Raw genomic sequence first — 27900 nt, 5'->3', positions numbered from 1 at the left:
ACAACTGGGTGGGCTCAGGGCGCAGTGCTCTGCTCCCCGAGCCCACCCATTTTGAAGCCTATTAGAGCTTCTGGCTCTAATCGCATTCTTAAAAAAAAAAAAAAATTCCCCATTGGAATCCATGCTTCCGACGCCCTGCATGTAGATTACAGAGCCGAACGCATGGATGGGGGGCTGTGCCTCTAACGGACGGGCCGCCACTGCTTACAGTGCATGACCAGATATGACCAGATAATGGGTGCTTCTAGTCATAATAGTAATAATAAAACAGTTGTATGTGTTTTGCCCCCTGTGACCACTGCAGACAGCCCCTTGCTGGCCAATCATAAAAAATGGATACTCTGAAATTTTTTTTCTTTGGTAAATCACTATTGTTCCACCAAGATAAGACCAGGAATGGGGTGTTTGCTAAAGCATAAAACACATGCTAGACCAAAAGCAACCATGCATGCACGTCACTGTTCTACAGAACAATCACATGACATGTCACCATATCATGTATACACTGTATAGCCTAAAGCTGGCCACAGATGGGCAGATGTCTTACTAAATATCACAGGTGGTGGGACATCTGTCTATGCTCAGTGAGTCTTAATGAGTTGTTCTAGCAGTTCTGTAAGTGAAACCTGAGTTTTCCATAGACTGACCCTTCCATTTATCCAGCGCCCCCTTTCTGTATTTGTACCCTGGTGGTAATCCTATATGCACAGTGGCAGTAACACCGCTGGATTCCATAACGTGTGAGAAGACGGAGGTGGTGAAACACTGACCGGCCTTGCAGGGCCTGTTCTGTTGGTGATCTCAGCCGACATCGACGTCACTCAGCTAATTCTTCCTTCTTGGAAAAGTGTTCTCCTATCCCCAGAGAGCCGGACTTGCTGGCAGATGTCTGGATGTGGGGAATGTCTCCGTATCTGACACATGGCTGTATATACACTGGCTCTGCCCTCACTACGTAAGAAGTAGGACTAGATTATTCATTCTCCGCCATCGGGAGCTTTCAGATGTAATTCTAATACGGCCTGGATCTGAACACGGCAAATTGAAGTTATTAAAATTTCCATCAATTTACACAGCTGCTGTTTTAATTCAGTGTAACATTCCTGGCATGTCTATATTTGGAAGGTTGGCACAGGCTCAGAAACAGAGGGAGAGGCGCGGTTCCTTGGAAATATATATTCTGCTGGCTAATGATTACAGCGGGTATTCCATACAGTTTTTTCCCTCTATGTGTTAATCTGTAAAGTAATGTTAGAACAATAAAGACACAGTCCATTCAAACTGTGAAAACTTCCCATCCAAACTAATTCAGGGGACCTGGCTAATGCCTTGTACACACGTTCAGATAAACGGACGACTTATCATTCGCATTTTGTTGCATGATACTAATATCGAATTTAACAATGCATATAAACGTAGGATTTTTTTCGTACGATTCTGGAAAAGCTTCCTGGTTGCGTAGCTACGTATCAGATAGTGCAAAACAAAAACAATGGCAGCCAGGCTTTTTAGTGTTTCTGATCATGTCTTTGTCGATTTTTTTAGTGGACGCATAATGTACTGAATAAACGATTGTCGTAGGCTAGGCTATTGTACGACAGAAGTTTTCCCTTTTGTCCCTTCAGATTTTGTTGGACGAACTGTCGTGATCAGCTGTCGAAAGCTGTGTACTAACGATCAGATTATCGTGTGATCAGGTTCGAAAGCGAGTATCATGCAGCACCATGACCGGGGCCACGTCCCTTATTTGACGTTCTCTTGCCCTAAATGGGTGTTTTTTGAATAGCAGAATAGAACAACAGTATCTAAAGGGTGTATCTCTTATCGTACGATTATCTGAACATGTGTACGAGGAATAAGTCAGTCTAGCTGATTCCTTGTAGCTGCCAGTATCCTTTTACTCTAGAATAACCCTAAATCAAAGACTACCCTCTGTGTGAACCACTAACAGGCTCACACACACACACATACTGGTGCTAGAGGGGGAGGTTGCACAAACTAAAAACTTGTGACAAATGGGTACAATTCTGTTCAAAAGCACTGTGAGAAACCAGATGAATCCGGCTACTTTGTATTATATAATGTATGCTATTCTATCATTCCTATATACTATACTTTTTTTTCGCCCCCCCAAAAGGTTTAGTGGGGTTTTAGGGTTAAAAAGAATGCAGATCTATTGGAATAAGCAGGGTTGACTAACTACAACCAATTCATAATTTGACATTCTTTCTTTGCAATGGGGAGCAGGTAATATGTAGCTTCTTGAACGCAGACCTTTTTCTTGGTTCAGACCTGCTCAGTAGCCCTGACATAATAGAAAGGACAGACACACCTTCTATGTTTGCCTAAGGCCCCTTTCACACTTGTGTGACTTCAAAATCGCACGATTTTCCCACGACTTTGTTGCTGCGATTTTGACTCGAGTTTGACTGGGCTTGAATGTCTTTGGACCTCAAAACGCATCAAAACCTTGCCAAAGTAGTGCAGGGACTACTTCAAGTCTCACAGATATGAATGGTACTCATTGGAAATAATGGAGAACGACTTGTCATGTGATTTTGCAGTCCCAAATCGCATTACAAGTCGCACAAAAAGGGGCCTTAAAGTGATTTTAAAGGAACAAATAAAAAAACAAAACAAACATGTCATACTTACCTGCTCTGTGCAGTTGGTTTTGCACAGAGCAGCCCCCATCCTCCTCTTCTCGGGTCCCCTACCAGCACTCCTGGCCCTTTCCTCCTGTTGAATGCCCCCAGAGCAAGCAGCTTGATATGGGGGCACCCAAGCAGGCGTGTTCCCGAGCCACTGCTCTGTGTGTCCATTCAGACACGGAGCTATGGCTTAGCCCTGGCAAGAGGGAAAGTCCCCCTGGAGAGCCGATAGACTCTTGCACGTCACTGGATCGCGATGGAGCTCATGTGAGTATTTATTGAGGGGGGGGGGCTGCTGCACACAAGGTTTTTTTTTTCACATAGAATGCATGTAGGTAAAAAGACCTTTAGCCTTTACAACCACTTTAGGCTGTCCATACATTAATAGATTTTTTTCAATAGCCCCACCAGTTGTCAAAATACCTTAACAGCACCTGCATCTGATTGGATGCAGCTGCTGTTTGGCCAATAATTTTCTGCCCAAGTTATCAAATTTTTCAGTTGAGGGATGTTGGGTGGAATGCAGACTGCAGAGTCACCCACCCATACAATGAGGGTTATAACCCCTGTCAATTTTTCTACATTTGTGTGCTATTGGGATGTTTTTCCTTTACTTCCTGTCCCATAGCCAAAACAAGAAGTTAGTGGAAATCCCTCAAAAGTGAGGGAATCTCTGGTGGGCACCAGCACTATTGTTCCCATTGGAAGATTTTATTGTTCCCATTGGAAGATTTTCCCTCTATACTGTACCATTTCTGGTAACAACCCAAAATTGTGGGATTTTCTCTCACGTTCGGTAAATAGGACAATTGGGGGGATGAGTTTCCTAACAGGGGCACAAAAATCTGAGAGGTGTTCTGATCCCTCTTCACATGGGGCATACACAACTGTTCGCTTGTGGAGGATGTGTTTACCTGCTCAGGGATGCACAGGTTTTCCATGCATCCCCATGCAGGCAGTCCCATTGCAGAGACACAGCCTGTGCTTGGTTGTGGGTGTACAGCCCCAAATGAATCCGGGATGCTGGTAAATAAAACCCTTCACGGCCATACGGTTATGTATGCCCCATGTGAATGAGACCTTTGCCAGTGCAAAAAGGAATGATAATGTACAAAGTGCAATTATTTAAAGCAGCCAATATAACTTCAGTTTAGTTAGACATAGGTTTGTGCAAAGCTGCATTATGTGTTAAGGTCAGCAATCATAGAATTTAAAAGAGAAGTCAGAGAATGAAAAAAAAAACAATCCCACTCACCTAGGTGGATACGACATTGATTGGTGCTGTATTTGTCCCCCTCCTGCTCTACACCGGGAACTAAGCGATCAAAGACCACTGATTGCTCAGTTCTTGGTCTTCAGTGAGCAGAGAGCCAATTGAGGCTCCCGTGCGGTTACCCACATCCAATGTTAGGAGCCGCACCGCTCCGGAACAGCCTGTACCGGCGTGTGTTCCAGGAGGTACTCAGAGCGATTGCGATGCGCGTGTCAGCTTGACGCGTTTCGTCAAAGAATTGACGTCATCTGAAGCGTCTTTTATCAATAAATGCATTTTGCCTTGGGTAATATACTATGAGGAGTCCGTCTCTCCATATTTTTTCCCTGAGATCTGCAAAAAGCAGCTTTTCTTGCAAGATCATATGGATTGGTGAAATGAAGAGTACAAGATTCCCTAAGCGCTTTTGATCTCCTGTTGCCATAAGGTGACAGGGATCAACATCATTTGGTGAGTTTGAATTTCTTCCACATCTCCCTGAACACGGAGGGTGTCACCACTATTACTCCTTGCACTTGGCACTTTTGAGGAGTGCATCCACCTTGGCTGTGACCATAAAGGAGCTGAGTTACATTCTGGCCTATTAGTGGACTCTTCTATATACACATTGCACTTGCTTCTGGACTTGTCTTTTTGCACAGCATTTTTGCACATTATTTGTATATGTATATTATTTTTTTTTTTATATATATATTTTTTCATGCACTTTGCAATTTTTATGTATTTATAGATATATCACTTTGCACTGAAGCACTTTATTACCCACTTTTTAAATATAAGGATCATATTTGAATTTTGCCTTATTTGATAACTATTTATATATTTATTTATAGATTTGGAATAACACCGGGATTCACTATTGGCAGAGTTTGCGCTGCTCATATTGCTAATATTGCGATTTATTTTTAATATCTGCTTTTGCTTAGATATTTTTAAGCAGCTCTTGTCCCCTTTTTTTTCATTATAGATTGGCGCAAGTGTCTTTTTAGTTTACAGAGCGCAATAAACAGATTGACCGGCAGCGTTCTAACCCTTCCTCACTCTACATCTTTTTGTTTATGTCTGTTTCCTATTAAAATCTCCCTTCACTTCCTGTCCTTTAAAGAGGAAAGTCCCCAGTAGGGACACAGGCAGCAATAAAGACCTGATACATCTGAAGTATTACCAGTCCAATCATGACTTAGGTTATAGATGGGCTGGAGCACTCACTGACTTCTTGCAACTTTTAGGAACTGCCACAGCTCCTGGCTCTCTGCCTCCTGTGCTCCTGTCCACTTTGGAACTTTGGATGCTCCCAGGCACCTTTTGGTGTTCCAACTTTTGTCCCTCACTCTGTAATACAAAAACAAATAAAGAAAACCTAATATGGAAACCCAAAAGCCGAGATCTCCGACAGGTGGTTTAACACTTCATCATCTACCAAAATATCTATAGCAGAGTTTTGTTTTTTTTTAATAGGCTTTAGGCGAGTTAGCTGGATATTGACCGATATGGTGAAATACTGAGTTAATTCAGCTTATCTTTGGATTTGTTGGATTTTTGAGAACCTTTGAAGAGCTGTAATCCAGGATTTGGAGCGGAGTCAGGTCATGACATCCAGCCTGGTTGGTTATAATTAAGGGCCTCTCGTTTTCTCAGGGTTAAGTGCACTCTTCTTGGAGCTCCTCCAGTTTAGTGTTAACTCAGGTCAGAGTTATTGTTTCACTCTGTGATGTGATTAAACGGATGTCTCCCACACCAAGGCATTACTGCGAATTAATTAGCTTATTTTCCATTTGTGGACAACGCTGGCACACCATGTAGCAATGCATCATAAAGTCTCAATTACATGTCTGGCAAGGCCACTGGCGTAACGGATGACTCACGGGCATATGGGAGAAATACTGACCGATTCTTCCAAAGCAGGCTTTAGCAGTTCAGCAGTACACAGATCTCTGTATAATCTCATGCAGAAAGACATCGCTGCAGTAAAGACATAGTAGGAAATGCTTCATACAAAGATGTAATGTGAACCGAGGAGTTTTTTTTTCTTTGCACACCAAGCTTGTTGCTTTGCTCTATCTTTAGCTGGTAGCCTGCAGCCATTGGAAATTTTGATGGAAGATTATAGGTGTTCAGGTGCTCAGAGTGAACAAACTAGTCCCTTTTTTTAACCAGGAAATACTTGTTTGTGTTTAAAGGTTGATTTAGTATTTTGGTATTTTTATTATTCTTATTCATTGGCTGTTGGTGTGTTTTTAGCCCCATGGACTTGCATTTAGATGTGTACTAGTGTGTTTTGGCTTGTTTTTATTTATAAGCACAAGTCTTCTTTTAGCAACATCTACTCTGAACAGGCTACATATGGCACTTTTCCACTGCAAGTACCGGCTCGGCTCTACTCGGCCCCTCTTGGCCCTGCTTGGCCCGGTTTGCTTTTCCACTGCTGGTACCGCATGGTACGGTGTTGGAACGGTTCGGTATGGTACGGTATAGGTTTGCTTTTCCACTAAAGTAGTACTAAAGTTAAGTGGGATAACAACGGGGTGTGTGGGATTCTCTGACCAATCAGTGGCTAGTAGTGACTGCATGCAAAGGATTGTGGGATATGGTACCGGGTATGGTACCTCTTGGAACCACAATCGAGTAGGTACTGTTTTTGAGAGCCGTACCGTTTGGTTCCATGCAGTGGAAAAGCGCCGCCGTACCGTACCGTACCGAACCCTTCCTACACCATACCATGCGGTACCAGCAGTGGAAAAGCACAAAAGTGAGCCAAACCGTTCAGTTCCATGCAGTGGAAAAGCGCCAAGGAAGATGGAGAGAGAGACACAGGATAATCCCTCCAAATTTACGAACACCTGGTCCTGTTGGATCCACTTCCAAACTACCCCAGAATATCACAGGCTCATGGGAGTCCTTCTGTAACTGGCTACTTGACCGAGATCTCTTGATCATAAGGGTATTAGACTGTTCACCCACTGCCACTCTGATTCCCCAAGCATTGCACCACTCCTGCAGAAGGGGAGGGAAGAGGGAGGGTGGGACGTTCCTAGGAGTGGGATTCCCCCCCCGTCTTTGGCGCCCCTCCCCCCAACACTTTCCCCTATTGTCCCCCCCCCATCATTTTCTCTTTGTACCTCCTTCTCCGTTTGTTCCCATACCACTGTCTGCTGTGCCCACCTCTCCACCCTTTCTTGCTGTTACTTCCCGCCACCCCCGCGACCATCTAAACCCTCCTGTGCAGTTTGGCGGTTAAAGCTCTTGACTCCTCCCTTCAATCCACATTCCTCCAGGTCGTTACCTGCTGCCCTACCCTCTTGCTCTAATATGGCCTTGTCTTTTAACTGTTGGGCCCCTGTGGGGCATCAGAATCACAGCTCACTGCACTGCCTGCTCAGTGCATGGTTCATGGTGGGACCTTAGTTTTACATCTTTGTGGCTTATATCTGTTACTTACATAATAAATCTATATGTACTCTTTATTACCCAAATTGTCCCTGCTCCTGATATGCTGTACTACACAACTCTAAGGCTCCATGTACACGGGACGTTGGAAATGGCCGTTTAGGAGCAGTTGGGCGTTTTTTTCAGAAGCCCCTGAACGCAGCTCCATGTTATCTTATCTGTCCATATACACATGGTCGTTTACAGTCATTTGCAGGCAGTTGCGTTCAGGGACTTTTTTTAGAACGCAATTATTTGCGTTCGAACATGTGTTTCCCGGCGTTTCAAACGCAACCGAACGCGATGACCCGCGTTAAGCGTTCGCGTTTTTCCATTTTAAAGGGGAATAATATTTTTGACCTCTAGGAACGGTTCTAAACGCAAACGCCCGCTAAACGCGGGTGCAAACGCGACCTAACGGACGTTTCAAACGTCCTAAAAATTCCAGCATTCAAAGGGACTTTTAACAACGTCCCATGTACATGGAGCCTTATGGGAAAGTTTTTCTGTGCATGTGTTATGATTACCATTCATATTGTATGTTGAGGCTCTTTGGACCTCATTTCCGTCTTCGTATCCTATGTACCTGTTATACCTCAAAAACACTTTTTGTGAAAAAAGGAAGATAGAGAGGACGACACCATGCTTTATACTGCAGAACTAATATGGCTGGTGAGGGTAACGACGATCCCAGGGGTGACGTACAGTACAAGGATCACTGCAAGCATCAGAAGGCCTGGGAGTACTTTGCCCGTCAGTTTTATATAGAATGGCATACAGATTTGTTTTGGTCTCCTCTTCTATCAGCAGTTCAGATTGCACAACCTACACTCCACATCACAACAAGCAGGAAGCAGATACAAGGAAGATGAAGCCTAATGATTCCAAGGCAGATGTTACTTGTTATTGGCCAAAACAAAAAAATACATGAAGCATTAAATTAATAAACAATTAATCAAAAGAGTGCATAAATGTGTGTAAAGAACACGCTAAAAACACTAGAAAAGGTAGAAGAACAAGTTTAACCACTTTACCACTGGAGGATTTTGCTGTCTTACGTCCAGGGCACTTTTTGCGATTCGGCACTGTGCGACTTTAACTGACAATTGCGCCGTCGTGAGACGCCGTACCCAAATGAAATTTACGTCCTTTTTTCCCACAAACAGAGCTTTCTTTTGGTGGTATTTGATCACCTGTGCGATTTTTACTTTTTGCGCTATAAACAAAAAAAGAGCGTAAATTTTGAAAAAATAACAATATTTTTCACATTTTTATATATGAAATTCCCCCCCCAAAAAATGTAAAAATCTAAATTTTTTTAAATTTTTGGCCAATTTGTTTTCTGCTACCTATGTTTGGTAAAAAAAAAATCACAATAAGCGTATTTTTTTTAACGAGTAATGGCGGCGATCTGCGATTGTTTTTTTTTTTTTTTTTTTTTGCGGGACTGTGACATTGCAGCGGACAGATCGGACCCTTGATTGACATTTTTGACACTTTTGGGGGTACCAGTGACATTACTACAGTAATCAGTGCTATAAATATGCACTGTTACTGTAAAAATGACACTGGTAGGGAAGGGGTTGATTTTATTGGAGAGGGAGGGGTTAATGTATGCCTGGTGCTTACTAACGTGTGTGGGTGGAGGTGACTGAGTGACACAGGGACAGTTTGCAGGTTCAGCTATGCTGAACCCTGCAATCTGTCACTGTCTTTCACTTAGGAGATCCGCCCGCTTTGTTTACACAAGCAGGCGGATCTCCAAATTCGATTCCCCGACGATCGGGGAAGAGCAGCGGCGATTTGCCACTGCTCCTCCCCTGGCCCGACTCCCGCTGTGACTGAATACAGCGGGAGCTAGCCTCCGGCGGTGCGCGAGCGCCGCCCACAAGGGGAGGAGTCCACGACGTAGGTCTACGTCGCTAGACGAGAACGAGCCACTGTGCCGCAGTAGAGGCACAGTGAGCGGGGGTAAAGTGGTTAAAAGTAGACTTACATTTCAGATACATGTGCTTTAACCAGCTTAGAAGAAACTGCAGTGAGATTACATAGGCTGCCATTGCTGACTTTCTTCTGACAGTGCTTTTAGCCTGTCATGCTGATCAGTGGCTTCAAATGCTTTCTGATTCTCTGACTTTGAAGAAGTATATAGCCCCCCGCTATAGTGGGCCAATGCTTAGGGTGCGCCAATGCTATGCATCTCCTGTGCCTATTCATTTGAGGTTACTTGACCAAACATGGGGGATGGATGAAAAAGAATCCTTTTTAATTAAGCTGGTCTAATGCCATTTCTCTGTGGCGGGTACCCCAAACCTTGCAAAATTCTATGTTCAATGTGTGTGTATGCATTGGTGGGGAAAGGAAAACTAGGTTGGCTCTAAAAAAGGGACACAATCACAGTTGCTACTGCTCTGTCCACTTTTCCTATGTCACTGGTCATAGGACAGACGTTCAGACCATTGACTGGGCTCTGAGGAAGAGGCTGAGCCTCGAAACGCGTCAGCCGTCATCTCATCGGATATGGACTAATTTATGGACTACTCCTGACATTGGAGCAACTGAGCTTGATATGATCCTTTTTCGCCTGTGTTTGTGAGTAGCTATTTTATATGTTGCATGAATAAAGCCTATTAATGAGGATAATGCGTTAGGTCGGTGCGCCCTTTCTTTGTTTTTCTTTGCCTCTAGTATCGTTGGACTACCCCAGTCCGTTTTGGGCAGCAAGACCTTAGCCATCTGAGATGCCAGTTGTGAGTCCCGTGGGGAGTGTGGTCGGGGAGCTTGGATTCTAAGCGCAGGAGAAGGGTGGTATCACCTTATTGTTTTGGTTCAGACCATTGACCACTGATAACTGATAGGGATTGCAAGCTTATCTGCTCATTGTATTGGTTGTCCATTTAAAGCTACCTTCTGTATTAAAATACCATTGTGAGAATAGGGTAGAGCTATCATATCAAAATGTGAAGGCCACGTGTTTGTGTTAATATTATAGTCATAACCTAAAAAATATGGACTCAATGAAAGTACGCTGGATTCCCTTTAAAAGCACACAATACTTCTTACAAAATAATTTCATTATTTTTCATTTCTTGTGCTTTCCATGCAAATGGATAAACAGTAAAATATCAGCACTAGACCAAATGTAACCAATAAAGATGATTTCTAGGAATAATCTTCCCGCTTCCCAGCACATTGTGTACAGGGAAAATTTATCAAGAAAATGTTGTGACTGTGTCACTGAGTCTAGAGTTAGAACACATAAAAGTGCCAGGTATGACAGTTTTCAGAGTTTTATGGATCCATAATCCCTGTTTGAAGGAGCCTCATCAGTCTATGGGTGAGGTGGTGACCCTGCAAATATTAGCATAATGCTAGATAGGTTTCCTCCACTGCTGACATATGAATAGGAAAAAGCATGTTCCTCAACTAATCAATTTAAGGGGCGAAACATTGTGTATTTTAGGTACACAAGTGACCTAATGTAAAAAAGTAACCTGCGCTATGGATAGGGTGTGGAACCTATTAATGCCGCTGCTCAAAAAATCTTGCCTTTTGGTAATAATTGGTGTAATGAAACACAGCGCAAAAATAGGAATACTTAAAGGAGTGCAAGACGTGCAAAATAAATATGTGAAATATCTGTGAAGTGATCCAATATTGCACCATCAATCCTAATATACATAAATAAATCAATAATACGTAAATAAATACTCGCTAAAGTGCAAAACAATACTAATGCTTCAATATTCAATGGCTTAGAGCCGGTTCACACTGAGGCGACACGACTCCTTACTACTTCGGGGGCAACTTGTGCATTACCATGCACCACGACTTCGGAGCGACTTGCAGGGACTTCACATAATGGAAGTCTATGCAAGTCGCTCCGAGGTCCCCCTGAAGTAGTACAGGATCCTTTTTCTAAGTCGGAGCGACTTGTGTCGCTCCTATTAGAACGGGTCCTGTATCGGTCAATGGACCGCGAGGGAACGCGACTTGTCAGGCTGACAAGTTGCCTGACAAGTCGCGCTAGTGTGAACCGACTCTAGTGCAATGAATCAGACTAAAGTGCAAAACAGTGCTATTTCTCCATAATATACAACAAATGATAAATTATATAAAAAAATGTTGAAGAATATATATACCGTATATATAAAAAGTCTTTTCCTTATAAGTCCCAAAATTCCAATTTAAGCAGGTAGCCAGTGAAAGTGCAATGTGCTCTATGCTCCTTATTTTGTTATTCAGTGCCAATCCGTGCAGAAAATGAAGTGAAATCTTGTGCAGTTCCACCCCCTTTAGATGCTTCCACCAGACTGCCAGGACCCCGTAGCAATCCTGCATGTGGGTCAAATGCGCTGTAGTCCGGTGTGGAGTGGGATGCCTTTTGGTTCACATGTAGAGTAGAATCTTCCTCTGGGCCAATCTTGCTCAAATGTAATCGCTCTCCCCCAGATGGGCAGGTATTTTAATGACTATGCAGAAATAGAACTCCCATAGTGTAGTATTTTATTATAAGACGTTTATTAAAGAAAGCAAATACACTCACAATTATCCAGATAAAAAGACCGCAGCTATGTGGTAGGGAACTTCCTGGTAACGAGTGGCCGCTCGGGTATCGTTTGTCCCAGCTTGCATTCCACCGCGACCGGAAATGACGTAGGTACCGGCCGTAAACCGGAAGTTGGGTTGACGCGTTTCGCCCGCCTATTGGGCGTTATCACTGTGACTAAGACTATATAAGCCTTTACAGGGCTTTCTTTCCTCAGAAAATAGGTGCAGAAACTCAACCATCCCCCTACCCCCCCCCCCCCCACCACCACCACCAAACCAGGAGGAATGCGTGTGAGTAGCCTAAACCTGGAGATTTTCTTCTGCAACCGAACATCCTCAGTCTGGTTAGCATTATTTAACCCACTTCTTCTGAGCCCAGGTTACCCTGGACCTGCCCCAGTCTGTGTTTGGACAGTGAAAGTAGAGGCTGTGCAGTGATTAGCTCATCTCTGTCACACTGTTCTCTCCATGTCGGCAAGATTCTTGGTGGCACATGAACGGATTGGCTTCTTGACTCCTCCCTGAGTCTGAGCTCTGCTGTACAGGGACTGCAAGAGGCTGATGCCAGGTCAAATTCAGGCACTTACACTGCTTTCCGTTTAAAAAATAAATGTATTAATGATTACAGTGCTGTATTAGTTTAACTTGAAAATAGACCTCCAAACAATGTCTGGTTTTGCTGGCTATGAGCCTGTTGGGGAGATTTCCTTCCAATGCATACCCTGGTGATAGAACATAGCGGTAGTTGTCATTGAAACCTTATATGGAGTCACATGGACGGAGAATGATTGCACAGCTCTGTCTCATTGACATGTTTCAGTAAATTTTAGCTTGTGCTACTGAGCTCTGTAAACAAGCTATGTACAACAAATGAGCTAAGACGTTTAGAGGAAAACGTGAAAAGAACATTCCACCTGGTGAAGAAAATGTGCAGTGTTTCGCATTCACCTAAATAAAAAATGTTTTTTGCATTTTATTTTTTTAGTTCTGATCATAATAAATTAAGAACAATCTAAACAAACAGTATATTTAAAGCAAAGTGCACTTATCTTTTTTTGCCCCTTCCCCTGATATAGCCTAACCCCCCTTGCCCTCCACAAATTTATACTTAAGCCTTCTTATTCTTACTTCAAACCTTGTATGGGCAGGCTGAATGTAGACAAGTTGATTGATGGGCAGGCTGAATGTAGACAAGTTGATTGATGGGCAGGCTGAATGTACCCAAGTTGATTGATGGGCAGGCTGAATGTACCCAAGTTGATTGATGGGCAGGCTGAATGTACCCAAGTTGATTGATGGGCAGGCTGAATGTACCCAAGTTGATTGATGGGCAGGCTGAATGTAGACAAGTTGATTGATGGGCAGGCTGAATGTAGACAAGTTGATTGATGGGCAGGCTGAATGTAGACAAGTTGATTGATGGGCAGGCTGAATGTAGACAAGTTGATTGATGGGCAGGCTGAATGTAGACAAGTTGATTGATGGGCAGGCTGAATGTAGACAAGTTGATTGATGGGCAGGCTGAATGTACCCAAGTTGATTGATGGGCAGGCTGAATGTACCCAAGTTGATTGATGGGCAGGCTGAATGTACCCAAGTTGATTGATGGGCAGGCTGAATGTACCCAAGTTGATTGATGGATAAGCTTGGGAACAACTAGTTTGCCGGATTTTACATGCAATTATTGCAAGCGTCTGTTATAGCCACTAGCAAAGATCTTGGTCTTCTCCTGGCGGGGACAATGGCTCAGCAGGATGGGATTCCCTGCCATTCCCTGCCAGCACTGACTTAATGGGGGAATCAATAATTTTTTTTGGACAACAGGCGTCCCACGATTCTGTTTGCGCGATTTTACTGTGATTCGTCGGGCGACAATCAAAGCAAAATTGTTCCGCGTTTAGGGTGCCATTGCAAGTCACGGGCGTCCTGCAATTTGCAATGATTCAGGTTCGCAGGCAGAATCGCGGCGATCCGAGACGCCTATATGTGAATGGAGCCTAAAACAGTATAATTAAGACCAAAAGCAAACAATTATTATATTGAAGCTTACCAAATCTTGGTTTCATTACTTTTTTTGGATTTAGTGTCTGCCCGATAAACGCCTGCAACAAAAACGCCCAGGTGGAGCGGAGCCCCATCCCTGTGCTACTAAAAATTCTAAGAAAAATTATCTTTTTTTCTGGTTCTGGAAATGCTACAGAGCTGAAACTTCAATTTGCAATGATTCAGGTTCGCGGGCAGAATTGCGGCGATCCGAGACGCCTATATGTGAAATGAGCCTAAAACAGTATAATTAAGACCAAAAGCAAACAATTATTATATTTAAGCTTACCAAATCTTGGTTTCATTACTTTTTTTGGATTTAGTGTCTGCCCGATAAATGCCTGCAACAAAAACGCCCAGGTGGAGTGGAGCCCCATCCCTGTGCTACTAAAAATTTTAAGAAAAATGATCCTTTTTTTCTGGTTCAGGACCATTTTAATGGAAAGTCGGATCACAAGTCGCTTCAAATAAGATAAGGAGGCAACTCCCATTGAAGTCTGTGGGACAAGTCGGATCACAGGTCGCCTCAAACTAGTACAGGACCCTTTTCTGAAGTCGGAGCGACTTCAGTAGTGCCAATTAAGACGGCACTCATTGATTTACATGGGATTTGTTATGTCAAGCGACTTGGGGCGACTTGAGGGCACACAAGTCACCTCACAAGTCACGGCAGTGTGAATGGACTCTTAATACTCGCCTCCCTCCCAGACTGACAATACTGCTGTCTGCTGTGCCTCCTGCTCTCATTCCTCCAGAGTTGTGTCTCACTAATACATAAGGTATGTTACTGGCCAGATCACCAGGTGAAAACAGAAGGGAAAAAGCCTAAGAAAGGAAAACTGATGCAGCCACCATATCTAATGATTGGTAAACTGCAATATAATACATTTTTAGTTAATCCTGAGGTTTTTTACAAACAGATACGTGTACAATGCAAGCAGCAAGTTTGACACCGACTGTCTGATTTCAAATTAAGGAGCATATCCAGCCAATCATGACCATGCTCCAACCCTTGGCAGAAGTGAGGCCATATTGTGTCGGTGTCGTGTATCCATGTGGTACTTTATGTTCCGTTCCAAATGTTCTCATTACAAATAAATAGAAACTCAATACTGCATTGATGTAATAAAGAGATTTAGAAAACTGATTTAATGTAATTAGATTATTCTGCAATCACAAACAGCACTTTTTAATGATGCCTAAACCCATTTAAACAAATTCTTAATTAATGGTAATTGGAATCTAAAAAGCTAGTTAAGTAAACTGTAAAAAACTAACAATCACGGAGGGAATTTTATGTGAGGAACTCGTTTCAACTGTCCAAAGTCAGATAAAAACTAGGAAAATATTGAGGAATGCCAGTAAGACTTTTAAAGCAGTTTGCATGTGTTTTTATTCAACCCCTTAAATACCGGAAGTCAATTATAAGCGCCCAGAGCTACTTCTACCATTAAAACGTTCAGACCCTTAAGATGTGTTAAAGTGCTTCTAAAGGCTCAAGGTTTTTTGCCTAAGTCCCGGTTCACACTACTGCGACTTGTCAGGCGACTTGGCCGCCTGACAAGTCGCGGTCCATTCAGTGCAATTGAAACCGTTCTAATAGGAGCAACTCAAGTTGCTCCGACTTAGAAAATAGTTCCACATAATGGAAGACTTGCATTGACTTCCATTATGTGAAGTCCGTGCAAGTCGCGCCGAAGTCGCGGGGCACGGCGACTTCACTAGTCGCCCCCGAAGTCATGTCGCCATAGTGTGAACCGACTCTTAATGTATTCTATGCATTAAGGTAAAAAACCTTCTGGGTGCAGCTCCTCCCTCAGCCCCACATTATATTTACTTGAGCCTCATCTCAATCCAGCCATGTGCAGCGGCTCTCCTGGGTCTCTCTCTCCTCATTGGCTCACATTTTATTTGTATGCATGCCGGAAACAACATTCCTTACTTCTTCCAGTTCCCTTCAATGCGGATTACAAACGCCTCTAAGTCCACTTTTATGGAGCAAAAATGCAGGGTGTCTTAGAATTTAGAGACTGCTGACTCATGTGGCTTCATATAGGGGGCGCTACATTGTCTCAGTCTCAAAGGTGATACTGGATGGGTGATTATCAGAGTGGGAGCAGATGTAAAAGGTGGAGAGGGAGTATATTGTCCCCCAATTCTCCACAAAAGGAATTGAAGATGTCTGGGTATTGCAGGGTCGGATCATTCTTTTGGGAGTGACTTTATGTCACGATTGGAAGAGGTTTCACATGTTGCAGAGAATCTTCTGTGTCAGGATAAGTCAGAAGATTTCTTCCTTCTCACACTGGGCATAATGTAAGTTGTCAGCCTAAAAAAGCTTCAGAAAGGCCTGTATTGTACAGAGCTCCAAAGGCAAGCGTCTTCATGCCTAAGTCGCTAGCTGCGCCCTCTTTTTATTTTTGCTTGGTGATCCTCCCACCTCTACGCGCTATGCCACTATCACACGTGGCTTCACTTGGGGGAAAAACCTCCAGATGAAGCCACGTCTGATTGTGGCGTAACGCGTAGAGGTGGAGCCTGATGGTGGGATCACTTATATGGAACAAGTGAGACCTCTTGGATTTTAACTTCTGTAAAAAGTTTTTTAAATAAATGTGAGTGCATTGTATGAAGCTGGGGGTGTGCGGTTTATTCAATCAAATAACCCAAGTACTGCACTATTGTAGGCAATTTTCTCCATATGTTGCCTTGGAGCTGTTTGTGAACAGTGTGGAGCCCCTATAGAAGGGGAACCGTATCGCCCTTAAGGAACCTAAGAATTAGATATTACTCCTTATTATGCTTATTTGCCCCTTGTGGGTCTATGATGGAGGTGAGCATGCACTGCTTCTGGTGAATGGAGCACAGGGTATGGGGTGGGGAAACACTGTGTGTTAATGTGTGAAGCACACTGTTGTATCAGAGACTCTTTTGGTGCACAACTTAACCACTTGCCTACAGTGCACTTTCACCCCCTTCCTGCCCAGGCCAAATTTTCAGCTTTCAGCGCTCTCACACTTTGAATGAAAATTGCGCGCTCATGCTACACTGTACCCATATGACATTTTTATCATTTTTTTTCACACAAAGAGTTTTCTTTTGGTGGTATTTAATCACAATTAATCAATTATTTCTTACAAAAAAAAAAAGACAGAAAATCTTGAAAAAAAAAAAAGTTTTTCTTATTTTTGGAGTAAATTTTGAAAATAAATAATTTTTCTCCTTCACTGATGTGCGCTGATGAGGCGGTGCTCATGGGCACTGATATGCTGCACTGATATGCTGCACTGATGAGGTGGCACTTATGGGCACTGAGGAGGTGCCACTTACTAATATGCTGCACTGATGGGCACTGATAGGTGGCACTAACAGGCGGCACTGACGGGCACTGAGGTGGCACTGACGGGCAGGACGGATGAGCACTGACGGGCGGAACTGATGGACACTGATGGGCAGCACCATCAGTGCCCATAGTACTGCCAGTCAGTGCCTAGAGGAGCAGGCACTGATGGACACTGACTGGCAGCACTGATGGTGGGCACTGATTGGCACTTGATTTCACATTTGTGTAATATATTATTTTAGTTGTCATATTATTAAACTCAATATTAGATATCTGTTGGGCAGCGCTATCACAAATTTTAGATATAATAACAGAAAATGACTTTACATTTTGTAAAACTACTCCACAATGATTTTATTTATTTTTTTAATTTTTCAAGATCAAAAACGGGGAAAAAAACTTTTTTTCTCATGGCTTCAACATTTTCGTAAATGTTCAATTTCTAGAATTACAACATATGACTATGTTTGTTGATGTTTTACAAATCCTGTTTGCTTTTTTAAGGCTGGGGGGGTAACATTTTTACAGGCAAGACCAGGAAAGCATAGAATACCTTACAATAACTATATATATTCTGTTCCCATGCAGGTGAAAGAAGACCAAAGTTCTAGTCCCCCTCTTCAGGTCACCTCTGAGTCTGAAGAGGAAAATAACACAGAATACAGCCAGAATTCCAAGGTACTTGACAGTGAGAAACAATCAAGAGAGAACTTTTTTCATTTTATTGGAAATCTTTTCCATTTCTCACCAAAAACTTCTCTGGGAAACAACAAGCAGGTGGACAGCACCCAGGACCTCTGCAAGGAACATGAGGACGTACAAGTTAAAAATAACCTGGATAAAGAGGACGCACACCAGGAACACACACAAGATGTTTCTGCAAGTGAAACAGAAGAGACAGCCGAGTTCAGCCCAGCACAGGCAGAACCCTCAGTGGAAAGCAATACCGAGACATCCAAAGAAACCATAAAACAAGAGCAGCAAGAGACACCGCCATCCAGACCAAAGTAAGTAACCCTGCATCAATCTTATCACATTTAAAACATGCATATAGCACGAATAAACATGAAAATGTAATAAGGATACAGGCTTGATCTGCAAATTTGGCAGAGTGAATAGAGCTTTATAAGTTCACGTCGGGCGCTCACATAGGACCACATAGTGCTGAAAAATTAAACATACAATTGTTTTAATGGCACATTTGTGGAACTTTTATGGATTTATACTAAACACGTTGATTTACAACAATCTGCAAAATAGTTGCAGTAAAATTCAGCAATTATCGTTCAACAGACTGACCATAAAGTATTGGTGGTCATGCATAAATAGGGCATAATTATTTTTGTAAAATGATTGCAGCATAAAAGCAAGGATGACGTGTTTTGATGTAAATCCCCCACCCCAAGGTCTACAGTTTTTGTTTTAAGCTTTTAGGATGTCATTGTAAAAGTTTTGCATTTGTATATCAAATCATTATATAAAATTGATTTCTTAATGTCAGGATAATCTCATGTAAAATTAGAGAACATGACTTCGCCATGTGAATTATATTCTATCGTTGAATCATATTTTTAAGAGGAAGTAAACCCTCCTCTGCAACTTGTACCTATAGGTAAGCCTATGATAAGACTTACCTATAGGTACTGTAAATATCTCCTAAACATGTACCGTTTAGGAGATATTTACCTTACATGCAGCCAGTGACGTCACTGGCGCATGCGCTCTGAAGGAACGGCCGCTGGTGCCGTTCCTTCAGAGCCCCGTGCCGTGACCATCGGCGCGCGTGCGTGGGAGTGACGTCACCGCGGCGATGCATACTAGCTCATTATGTGTTTCTCTTTCAGGGTGAAAAAAAATAAATAAATTGGGTTTACAACCTCTTTAAGTGTTTGCCCCCTAAAAATTGTTGCAAAAATAGTTCTTGGTACAATTGAAAATTTCAAGGTTTGCAAAACCAAAATTTAGGTAAATATGGTATTTATTAAAAATGTAGTGATAAAAATATTTTAATGTTACTTTACCACCTACTGTAATTTAATCTTGTACTACCATGGCAATTTTTTTTAGAAGTTCCACCCAATTCCGCTGAATGAGCAGGTCAGCCATTACTCACTGGTTGTTAGGACATACTGTAGGCAGGTGTCGGCACCTTACAAACCAGCATCTTTATGGCTTGTCATTAACGGAGCAATTTTTTTCTGCAACCATGGGTTGCAGTAAAGAAAATGGCTTGATTTCCTCATCAACACAGTCAAGTGTTGGTGGGGGAATCCCTCCCTCAGAGCCATTTTTTTCTTCCTAGAATTTATCACATTTAAAATCTGACAGGTTGGTTGTACCCAAGTTGATCAATCGACCAACTTGGGTACATTCAGCCTGTCTATACATGGTTCGAATCTCAGCTGGTCCCTGCTGAACGGTTAGAGATTCAAACCGTGTGTAGCCAGCTTAAGAGCTAAGACGCTCACATTAGCAGTTGTAGGAATGCAAGCAGTCTCCTTCTCCTACAAAAAAAATGCATGAAGCCAGCAATTGTGTCAAAAAGGTGCAATGTCACACTACAGAATCACATTGAAAATCAGATTATGTTGTAGCTGCCCAAGTGTGAACCTAGGTTTAGGGACTCTAGTAGGGAGCGTTTTTTTTACGTTTAGCTGCCTACCAAAAATGTTATGAGGAAATCTCAAACTCTCTGTGGAGCATTTCCATTTTACTGTATGGACGACGCACAAAGACTTCTTTGTGTTGCCTAAGTTTTGTGAGGTTATATGCACAAGCTACACCTTGCTTGTCTCCAGCTGCACCCTCATTGGAGGGAGAATGACCTACTGTTTTCAAAGTTCATTGGATCCAATAAGGTACACTCCTGAGATGTACGCCTGCACTTGTCTGTTCTGCCAAGAGCAGTGGAAACACTTATAGAGTCAGCTAAGTGTGACACCGAGAAGGAAGGTTTCAGAAGGGCACATCGAGGAGGACTTTCAGGCTTACAAATGTACGGACAAGCATCTTTTGGTCTTTGCACTTAGGCAGAACATTTACTTTAAATGTTTACAACATATTTGCTGTAACTTCTTATCTGTACCCATTACTAAAGCAAGCTATAGATCAGGGGTCGGGAACCTTTTTGGCTGAGAGAGCCATGAACACCACATATTTTCAAATGTAATTCCGTGAGAGCCATACACTATATTTCAGGGGTCGGGAACCTTTATTTAATATTCATATTCATGGGCCGCAGCTATACAGTGAGTAGAGGGAGCCGTGTGAAAGTGCCTGGAGTCCGGTCGGGAAGAGAGCAGAGCAGGCAGGTATGCAATGAGGCCAGAGTGGTGAAGCGCCTGCAGGCCTGCGAGTGATGGAGATGAGTATAGGCCCTGAAAAAATGGCAGCCGGCCGCTGAAGGCCTCAGAAGTGGATGTGAGAGGCAGCTCCCGCGGGTCCCCGGGTGTCAGAGGGGAAGGAGATTGTGTCTGTCGGGGCACAGGGAGCGGATGGTAGGTCTCTTTACTGGGCGGTGATTGCCAAGGCCCTCAGATGCACGGCACTGAGCCGGCGGCGGTACCCCGAGTAGGCCCAGGGTCTGTAGTGTGGCAATCCGGTCACCCAGAGACGAACCGAGGGTAGCCCACAAAGTGTACCGTCGATGGGTGCAGAAATCTCCTTGGCACCGGGCACAGCTACGCGGATGGTAATGGATTGAATGGTAGACGTGGCGGAGCTCTGGGACTATGCGTCCAGCGCGGCTCACATCCGGACACGCCCCCCTTTTTTAAAGATTTGTCTGCGAGCCAGATGCAGCCATCAAAATAGTCACGTCTGGCTCACGAGCTATAGGTTCCCTACCCCTGCCATAGATGATCCCATTTTATTTCTGCAGCTACATGTTTTGCAAACACAGACAGTGTTGATGGGGGAATCCCTCCCGTGGAGCTATTGTGTTCCCCCCAGCAGGGGACGGAGGGAGCCATCCCTGCTGGGAGAACACAGTGATTATTGTTAGCAGCTACTGTATATCCAATGGTAATAATGGCATGTAAAAATCTGATATGCTGGTTGTACCCACGTTGATCAATGGATAAGCTTGGGTACATTCAGCCTGCCCATAGATGGTATGAATCTCGGCCGGTTCCTGCTGAATCAGTCAAGATTTGAACCATCTATGGCCAGCTTTAAAAAAAAACAACAGTTTTAATAATGTAATACTATAGTGATATGCTGTGTTTTAGTGTAAGAAACTAACAGTAACTTTTAGCAGGTCAACATAGGCAGAAGATTTCTTAGTGATAACTTTCAGTAATTTACTTAATTGCACTTCTCTTCATGCTATAATATCATATATAGCCCTGACTCTCTGCTTGGTTTCTCTCGTCTGGGTGTTTGTATTGCAAGCTAGGGAGTTATGACTCTGGCAGTGGGTGTGTGAAAGTATATCCCCATTGTGTGAGATTCCATTGTGTTTGTTTCCGCTGAGAGGGAGAAGATTGTCATTAAACATCCATTTGTCTAATTCCTTGCCAGAAGTGTGATGTGCACTGTGCTGACTGTACTGTAAATGGACATAAGCCCAGGTTCACAATGAGGCCGTTTTGAAATCGTTAGAGTTCAGCTGAACTCGCACAATTTCAAGCCGGTATTTCAGTCCGATTTCGGGGGGCGATTTCACAAACATCTGTGCAGGTTCCTGTACAGAAACTTCTTTTGGGAATCGGTGTAGTGCTGCAAATTCAGCGTTGCACCGATTCCGACGGTGCAATCGCTGGCAATTAGCTCTGATTTGACATGCGATTTGACATGTCAAATCGGACCAATGTGAATGTGGGCTAAAGCACATTTGAACCTTCATCAGTCATTACTGTAATGCAGCTAGGCTGCATAAACCATAATAACTAAGGGCTTATTTTTTATTCTATAACAGTTCTATTTGCTGCTACAAGGGTAAAATAGCCTGTTCTAGGAGTATGCCAAAAAATGATTGAGAAAAAGTAAGGACACTCCACAGAACTTGTTGACTTTTTCAACATGTTTGAAAAGGCAAGCACTGAATCTTTACTCAGACAGTCCCTACAGATAAAAGTAATATCCTTAAAGTGTTTTTTCTTTTTACCCTAACGCATTCTATGCATTAAAGCGGAGTTCCGGGCACAAAAACGATATTTTTTTTTTGTGCCCCTCCGCTAGGTAGACCTCACCTGAAAAGGAATTGGATAGTTATTTTTTTTTTTTTTTTGTTTACTTACCTTGTAATTGAAGATCGAAGATACTCACCTCACAGTACTTCCTCCCTCGGAGCCGTGGCTCACCCCGTCACTTCCTGTCTCGCTATGATTCCTGGGAGCTGAACGTCATAGCTCCCAGGAATCAATGCGACGGCACCGACCCCGCACGTCATTTCCGGGCGACGCCGCATTCCCCTGCTAAACAGCTTCTGGGCATGCCCAGAAGCTGTGGAGGAATGCGGCGCCGCACCGGAAGTGACGAGAGGGGCCGGTGCAGGCACATTCTGGGACAAGAAGACGCGGAAGAAGACACAGAAGAGGACCGCGCCGGCTTCAGCTGCCCACAAGAGAGATGGAAACGCCTTGGAAGAAATTTTATAAGTAAGTATTTCTTCTAAAAGGTAAGTGCGAACCGGGACAGATCAGAGGCTAGCCATTGTGGAATGTGCTAGCCCTGACTGTCCCGGGGGTATGTTTATTGAAAAAATGACATCTGTGCCCGGAACTCCGCTTTAAGGTAAACCTTCCACTACCTGTTCCCCCCCTCCCCTTCCCTAAACACCTACTTCCCTGTTCCATCCAGTGCTGTGCCTGGCTACTGGTCTTCTCTTCCCTTTCCTTGCTCTCACAGGCTTTGCTGAGAGCAATGAGAACTATTGGCTCATGCTGCTGTCAGTCAGATCCTGTGAGGAGGGATTGGGGCCGAGCAGGGTTGTGTGTGTGTCTGTGGATGCACACAGCCCAGCTCAGGAGCGAGCCTTTATGTGTGCCCCCATAACAAGTAGCTTGCTATGGGGGCACGTGCAGAAGAGTAAGAGAACCCTATAACAAGAGGTAAGGAGCCGCTCTGTGCAATACCCTTGTACAGAGCAGGCAATTGTAACTTATTTTTTTTAAAATTTTAATAAAAAAATAAAACAAAGGTTTACAATCACTTTAAAAGAAAACACACATAAAATAAATGTTACCTTTGGGCCCCTTTCACACTTGTGAGACTTGTCCTGTGATTTGGGACTGCAAAGTTGCATCACAAGTCATACTCCATTATTTCCAATGAGTACCATTCATATCTGTACGACTTCAAGTCTCAATGACTTCACAGTAGTCCCTGTACTACTTTGGGCCAATTTTTTGGGAAAAAATATCAATAGATGAAAAAGTGTATTTGGTAAAAGTAAGTAAATTTTTGGCCTCGGAAGCTGGTATTTCCCGCTTTAGCAGGAATGACTTTGTGTAGATTTTTTTATATACGTGCTCTCCTGTCTCTGACATGGACTCAATAAACATTGCAAAATTCCTTCAATTGCAATCTATTTCAAAACCAGGTACCTGCTCCCCCCAAAAAAGTGCCAAATGTGGCAGTGGAGGGTGCAAACAAGCTGAGCTTTCCCTTTTGGGTGGAGCTCCGCTTTAAATTAGATGATGAGAATTCATACACCATTTCAATTTTATGTGTGATTTGTTAAATTTTATCACCTTTATCTGTAGTTATTGTGTAATGTTTGCCTGTTCAAACGTAATTTCCATGGGGAGTACTTACTTTTCTCCATCATTACTTACTCTCCATCAGTCCGATACACCCCCTGCCCAGTGGTCCAGTCAACAACACAGCTCAGATATAATAGAGGGATCGGCTGATTATCGGCAAAGCGGATATATCGAGAGCCGATATGCACTTTCTCTGATATTTCGGAATCGGCCACGGAGGTTACCGAGATTGCTGATATTTCGGGAAAGTGCCTGTACCGGAGTGATGCCTGCAGCTAGAGGCATCACCCCAGTACCGGCGTCCATAGCCGACGGTCGACTGTCTTGTAATGACAACCGATGCGGCTGAGAAGCCACTCGGCTGTCATTACAAGGAGCGGGAGGGGAAGTCGCCGCCTTCCGCGGCTTGCCCGGGTCTCCCGTCCCACCGGGAGACCCGAGCAACCAGCCTGCACGGCCGCCGAAGACCCAATCAAAGCTGCATTCGGCTCTGATCGGGTCTCCATGCAAAAACCCGGAAGTGATGGAGCCAGATTCAAAAAAATTACAGCATTCAAAACTTGGCGTTTTGAATGCTTTTAAGTGCCGAGGAGAGGTTTGGGTCTCCCCAGATCCCTCCACAAGAGTACCTGTGAAGAAAAAAATAAATAAATGTTCTTTAAATGTATAAAAATATCGGCCGATACTGATATGCATTGGCCAAAATATCGGTATCGGCAACGAAAAAAACGATATCGGTTGATCACTAATATGGTGTACTCAGGACAAGATGTAGTCATACACAATGACTATCGTTGTAAATGTTACGAGTTTACTTGGCAGAAGAATTATGACACAATATAATACATTTTCATTGAAAAGCCTCGTAGCTATTGTGTAGGTATACCGTTCATGTTCTTATTATATTTCATTTTATGTAGACATTTTAGGCATAGTTAAACATTAACTCCGTTACTGTTTCGAAGAGAAATTAACAATGCCTTCCATTTATGTCATATGTGTACTTTATAATGATCTATTACAGTACTATGCTTAACCCATAAGAGCTCACATTAGTGAGCTGATGGTTTTGACAGATGCATCTTTAATGACTTGTGCCATTTGATGGTTAGATATGAGACATGAATCAATTCATGCATAACGGCTTATATAAACCTCTCTGAGGAATTCAGATGGGGACAAACCTCTGTGTACACTGTCTACACTAAGATGCATTGCTGCACTCATCCATGATATGTACACGTTACATGACTGGGGTATTGCCCATGTTACGGCTGCCGTAATCCCCCCCCAAAACCCCACACTTTCCTTTTTTCTCCCCCCCCCCCCCAATATAATAACTTAGACCACACTTTACATTGGGTTTTAAAAATGGCCATAGCAACCTTTTTTTTCAAACAAACATCTTTAACAATAAAAAACTCTTAGATACATAAAATGACATACTTCAAAACATAATAGCAACCTAACAGCCTGATATAAATATCTGCACTTCCCCTCGGTCTTAGGATTTTTCGAAGGCACCCCTTGAATGACCAACCGGCTGTATCTGGCACCCACTCACATCTCTACGGCCCCCAGCCCCGAACTACACCGGCTCGGGGACAATTGTTTAACAATACACCAGCCAATACAGCCAAATAATCAATCACATGACACTTCTGACACTTAACAGGGCAGGTACACCCATACCGAAGATGGGCCCCAACCCCTCATTCTCCAAAGAACGTAACCATCCCCTGCCTTCAAAACCCATCGACCTCTGCCTGCTGCTAAAACAAAAAACTGCCCCCCACCCTATGAAAAAACGGACACCCCGCCAACGTTAACAAAAAACTGAGAGCGGGCGGGAGGGAGAATCTTTACCCTACACTGTCCCCATTCAAATGGTTCCCTGAGCACCCCAACCACCAAGAGACCACCATTGCCACACCCTGCCCCACCCCATCCTCAATGAATCAGGTAAGGCCCATCTATTATAATTACACCTTACAATTAACCCCTGTTCTGCTGAGCCTAGACTCTCAGACCCAATCATGTGGGCCCTCCACTTAGGCTGCGCCTACATCTGCAGGCCTGATCTGTCTGTGATAAATGAAAAGGAATTGGCAGCACTCCAGGTTGAGTCAAAATCCAGATTTATTGACTGGACATCCAAATATGACAATCGTGACAAGGTGGACGCGTTTCACACACTGACTGTGTGCTTAATCATCAGGTAATGATTAAGCACACAGTCAGTGTGTGAAACGCATCTACCTTGTCACGATTGTCATATTTGGATGTCCAGTCAATAAATCTGGATTTTGACTCAACCTGGAGTGCTGCCAATTCTTTTTCTTTATCAAGTTTTCACAAAGGCGAGTCGGGGCATGCACCGGTGTGAGTCATCAGGCAATTACACCACCTTGAGCAGTGAGTTCTTGTCTCTTCTGATCTGTCTGTGCTTGGGTACATGTTGTGGGCCGGGCACATAATTATGTGGCTCCACATTGGGGGAAAATGAGCTTAAGATGTATCCAGCTGTATCTGTGTATGAGTCCTAATTCTGGAATACACTGTACGCTTTTGACTATATAGCTTCATATTTATTATCAGACTTGTATATTAAAAAAGAATAGCGCGCAAATGCAAAAGAAATTACTACCAAATCTGAAGAAGTAATATGGAATCAGCAGATCACAGCACTTAGCAGGCACATTTAATATGCACTGCTTTGGGTATATGGAATCTGCTGTGGAAAGCAATATCTTAAAAGGGAAACTTTCAAAATATTAATACAATAGAAATTGATCTAAAGAAAAGTAGAAAAAGTAATTTTAACATAATAAAGTTAGACTTCTGAAAAGGATACCCGTTTAAATCACTTAGTGTGCCAGACGGACAGACAGACCCAATTTTGTTATGTTGCAGCCTAATACTACAGTTGTTTAAATTCATTTTTTTTGCTCCCTAATCTACACTTAGTACCCCATAATGACAATGTGAAAACAGGATTTTAGAAAAGTCTGTGAATTTAGTAAAAAGAAAATCTAAAATATCACATTCTTAAATATTCACTCACTTTACACTTTTTTAAAGCACCATTGACAGCAATTACAGCCTCAAGTCTTTTTGGGTATAACATGACAAGCTTTGCACACCTGGATTGGGGGATTTTCTGCCATTCTTTGCAAATCATCTCAAGCTCAATGAGGGTGGATTAGGACCATCAGTGCACCGCCATTTTTTAAGGTCTCTTCGGAGATGTTCAATAGGATTCAGGTCAGGGCTCTGGCTGGGCCACTCTAGGACATTCAGTTAGTTATCCCTAAGCCACTCCTGTGTTGTCTTGCCTAGGATCTTAGTCATGTTGGAAGGTGAACCTTTGGTCAAATGTAGGCGAATAAGCAGCATCATTCTAAGTGCAGTATGTAGTGTAAAAACAGGTATTTATTCGTAGGTGCACTCACAGAAAGGTAGATAAGAGATAGCATGCATTAAGGCCACATCATGGAATCCATCCCAGGGGAGAGCGGGGGGCCATGTTGCCAGCCGCGCCGGTGGTGTCTAGGGCTCTGGGTCAGTGGGCGGGTAGAGTGGCAGGCGTCACCAAGGAGATGGAGAGGCACTGGTAGGCGTTGTAGTGGCAGCGCACGTTCGGAGTTCCTTCATCAGGCTTTCCGGGCAACCATAATTACCATGGTTAAATAGAGGTGATGTTGCCGGCGTACAGCAAGGCCCAGCGCGCCAGCTCCAACCATCTCCCAAATAACACAGGATAACGAATGGAGGCCATGGGGACATGCTTATTAGTAATATTTGATGAAAGTTAATATTAAAAAAAAAATCAGGTGTAAAAAAAAAAAAAAAATGGTGTAATTTATAAATGAAAGGTAAAAACAAATAAAAGGAATACAATCATAA

The 27900-nt window shown here is 43.2% G+C and overlaps 1 protein-coding gene across 1 annotated transcript in view; it reads left to right on the top strand.

Moving 5' to 3' along the window:
* CRYBG3 (crystallin beta-gamma domain containing 3) overlaps positions 1–27900 on the top strand; it is a 297693-nt gene that overhangs the window by 95995 nt on the left and 173798 nt on the right. The window contains exon 3 of the mRNA XM_082245519.1: positions 17876–18294. Within this exon, the coding sequence (XP_082101645.1) occupies positions 17876–18294 (419 nt within the window). The remainder of the gene's footprint in view (positions 1–17875; positions 18295–27900) is intronic.

The sequence above is a fragment of the Pelophylax lessonae genome, assembly GCF_965119305.1.
Source record: "Pelophylax lessonae genome assembly, chromosome: 2".
Classification (NCBI taxonomy): Eukaryota; Metazoa; Chordata; class Amphibia; order Anura; family Ranidae; genus Pelophylax; species Pelophylax lessonae.
Note: the sequence above shows the minus strand (reverse complement) of the source record. Positions and strands in the feature narration are given on the sequence as shown.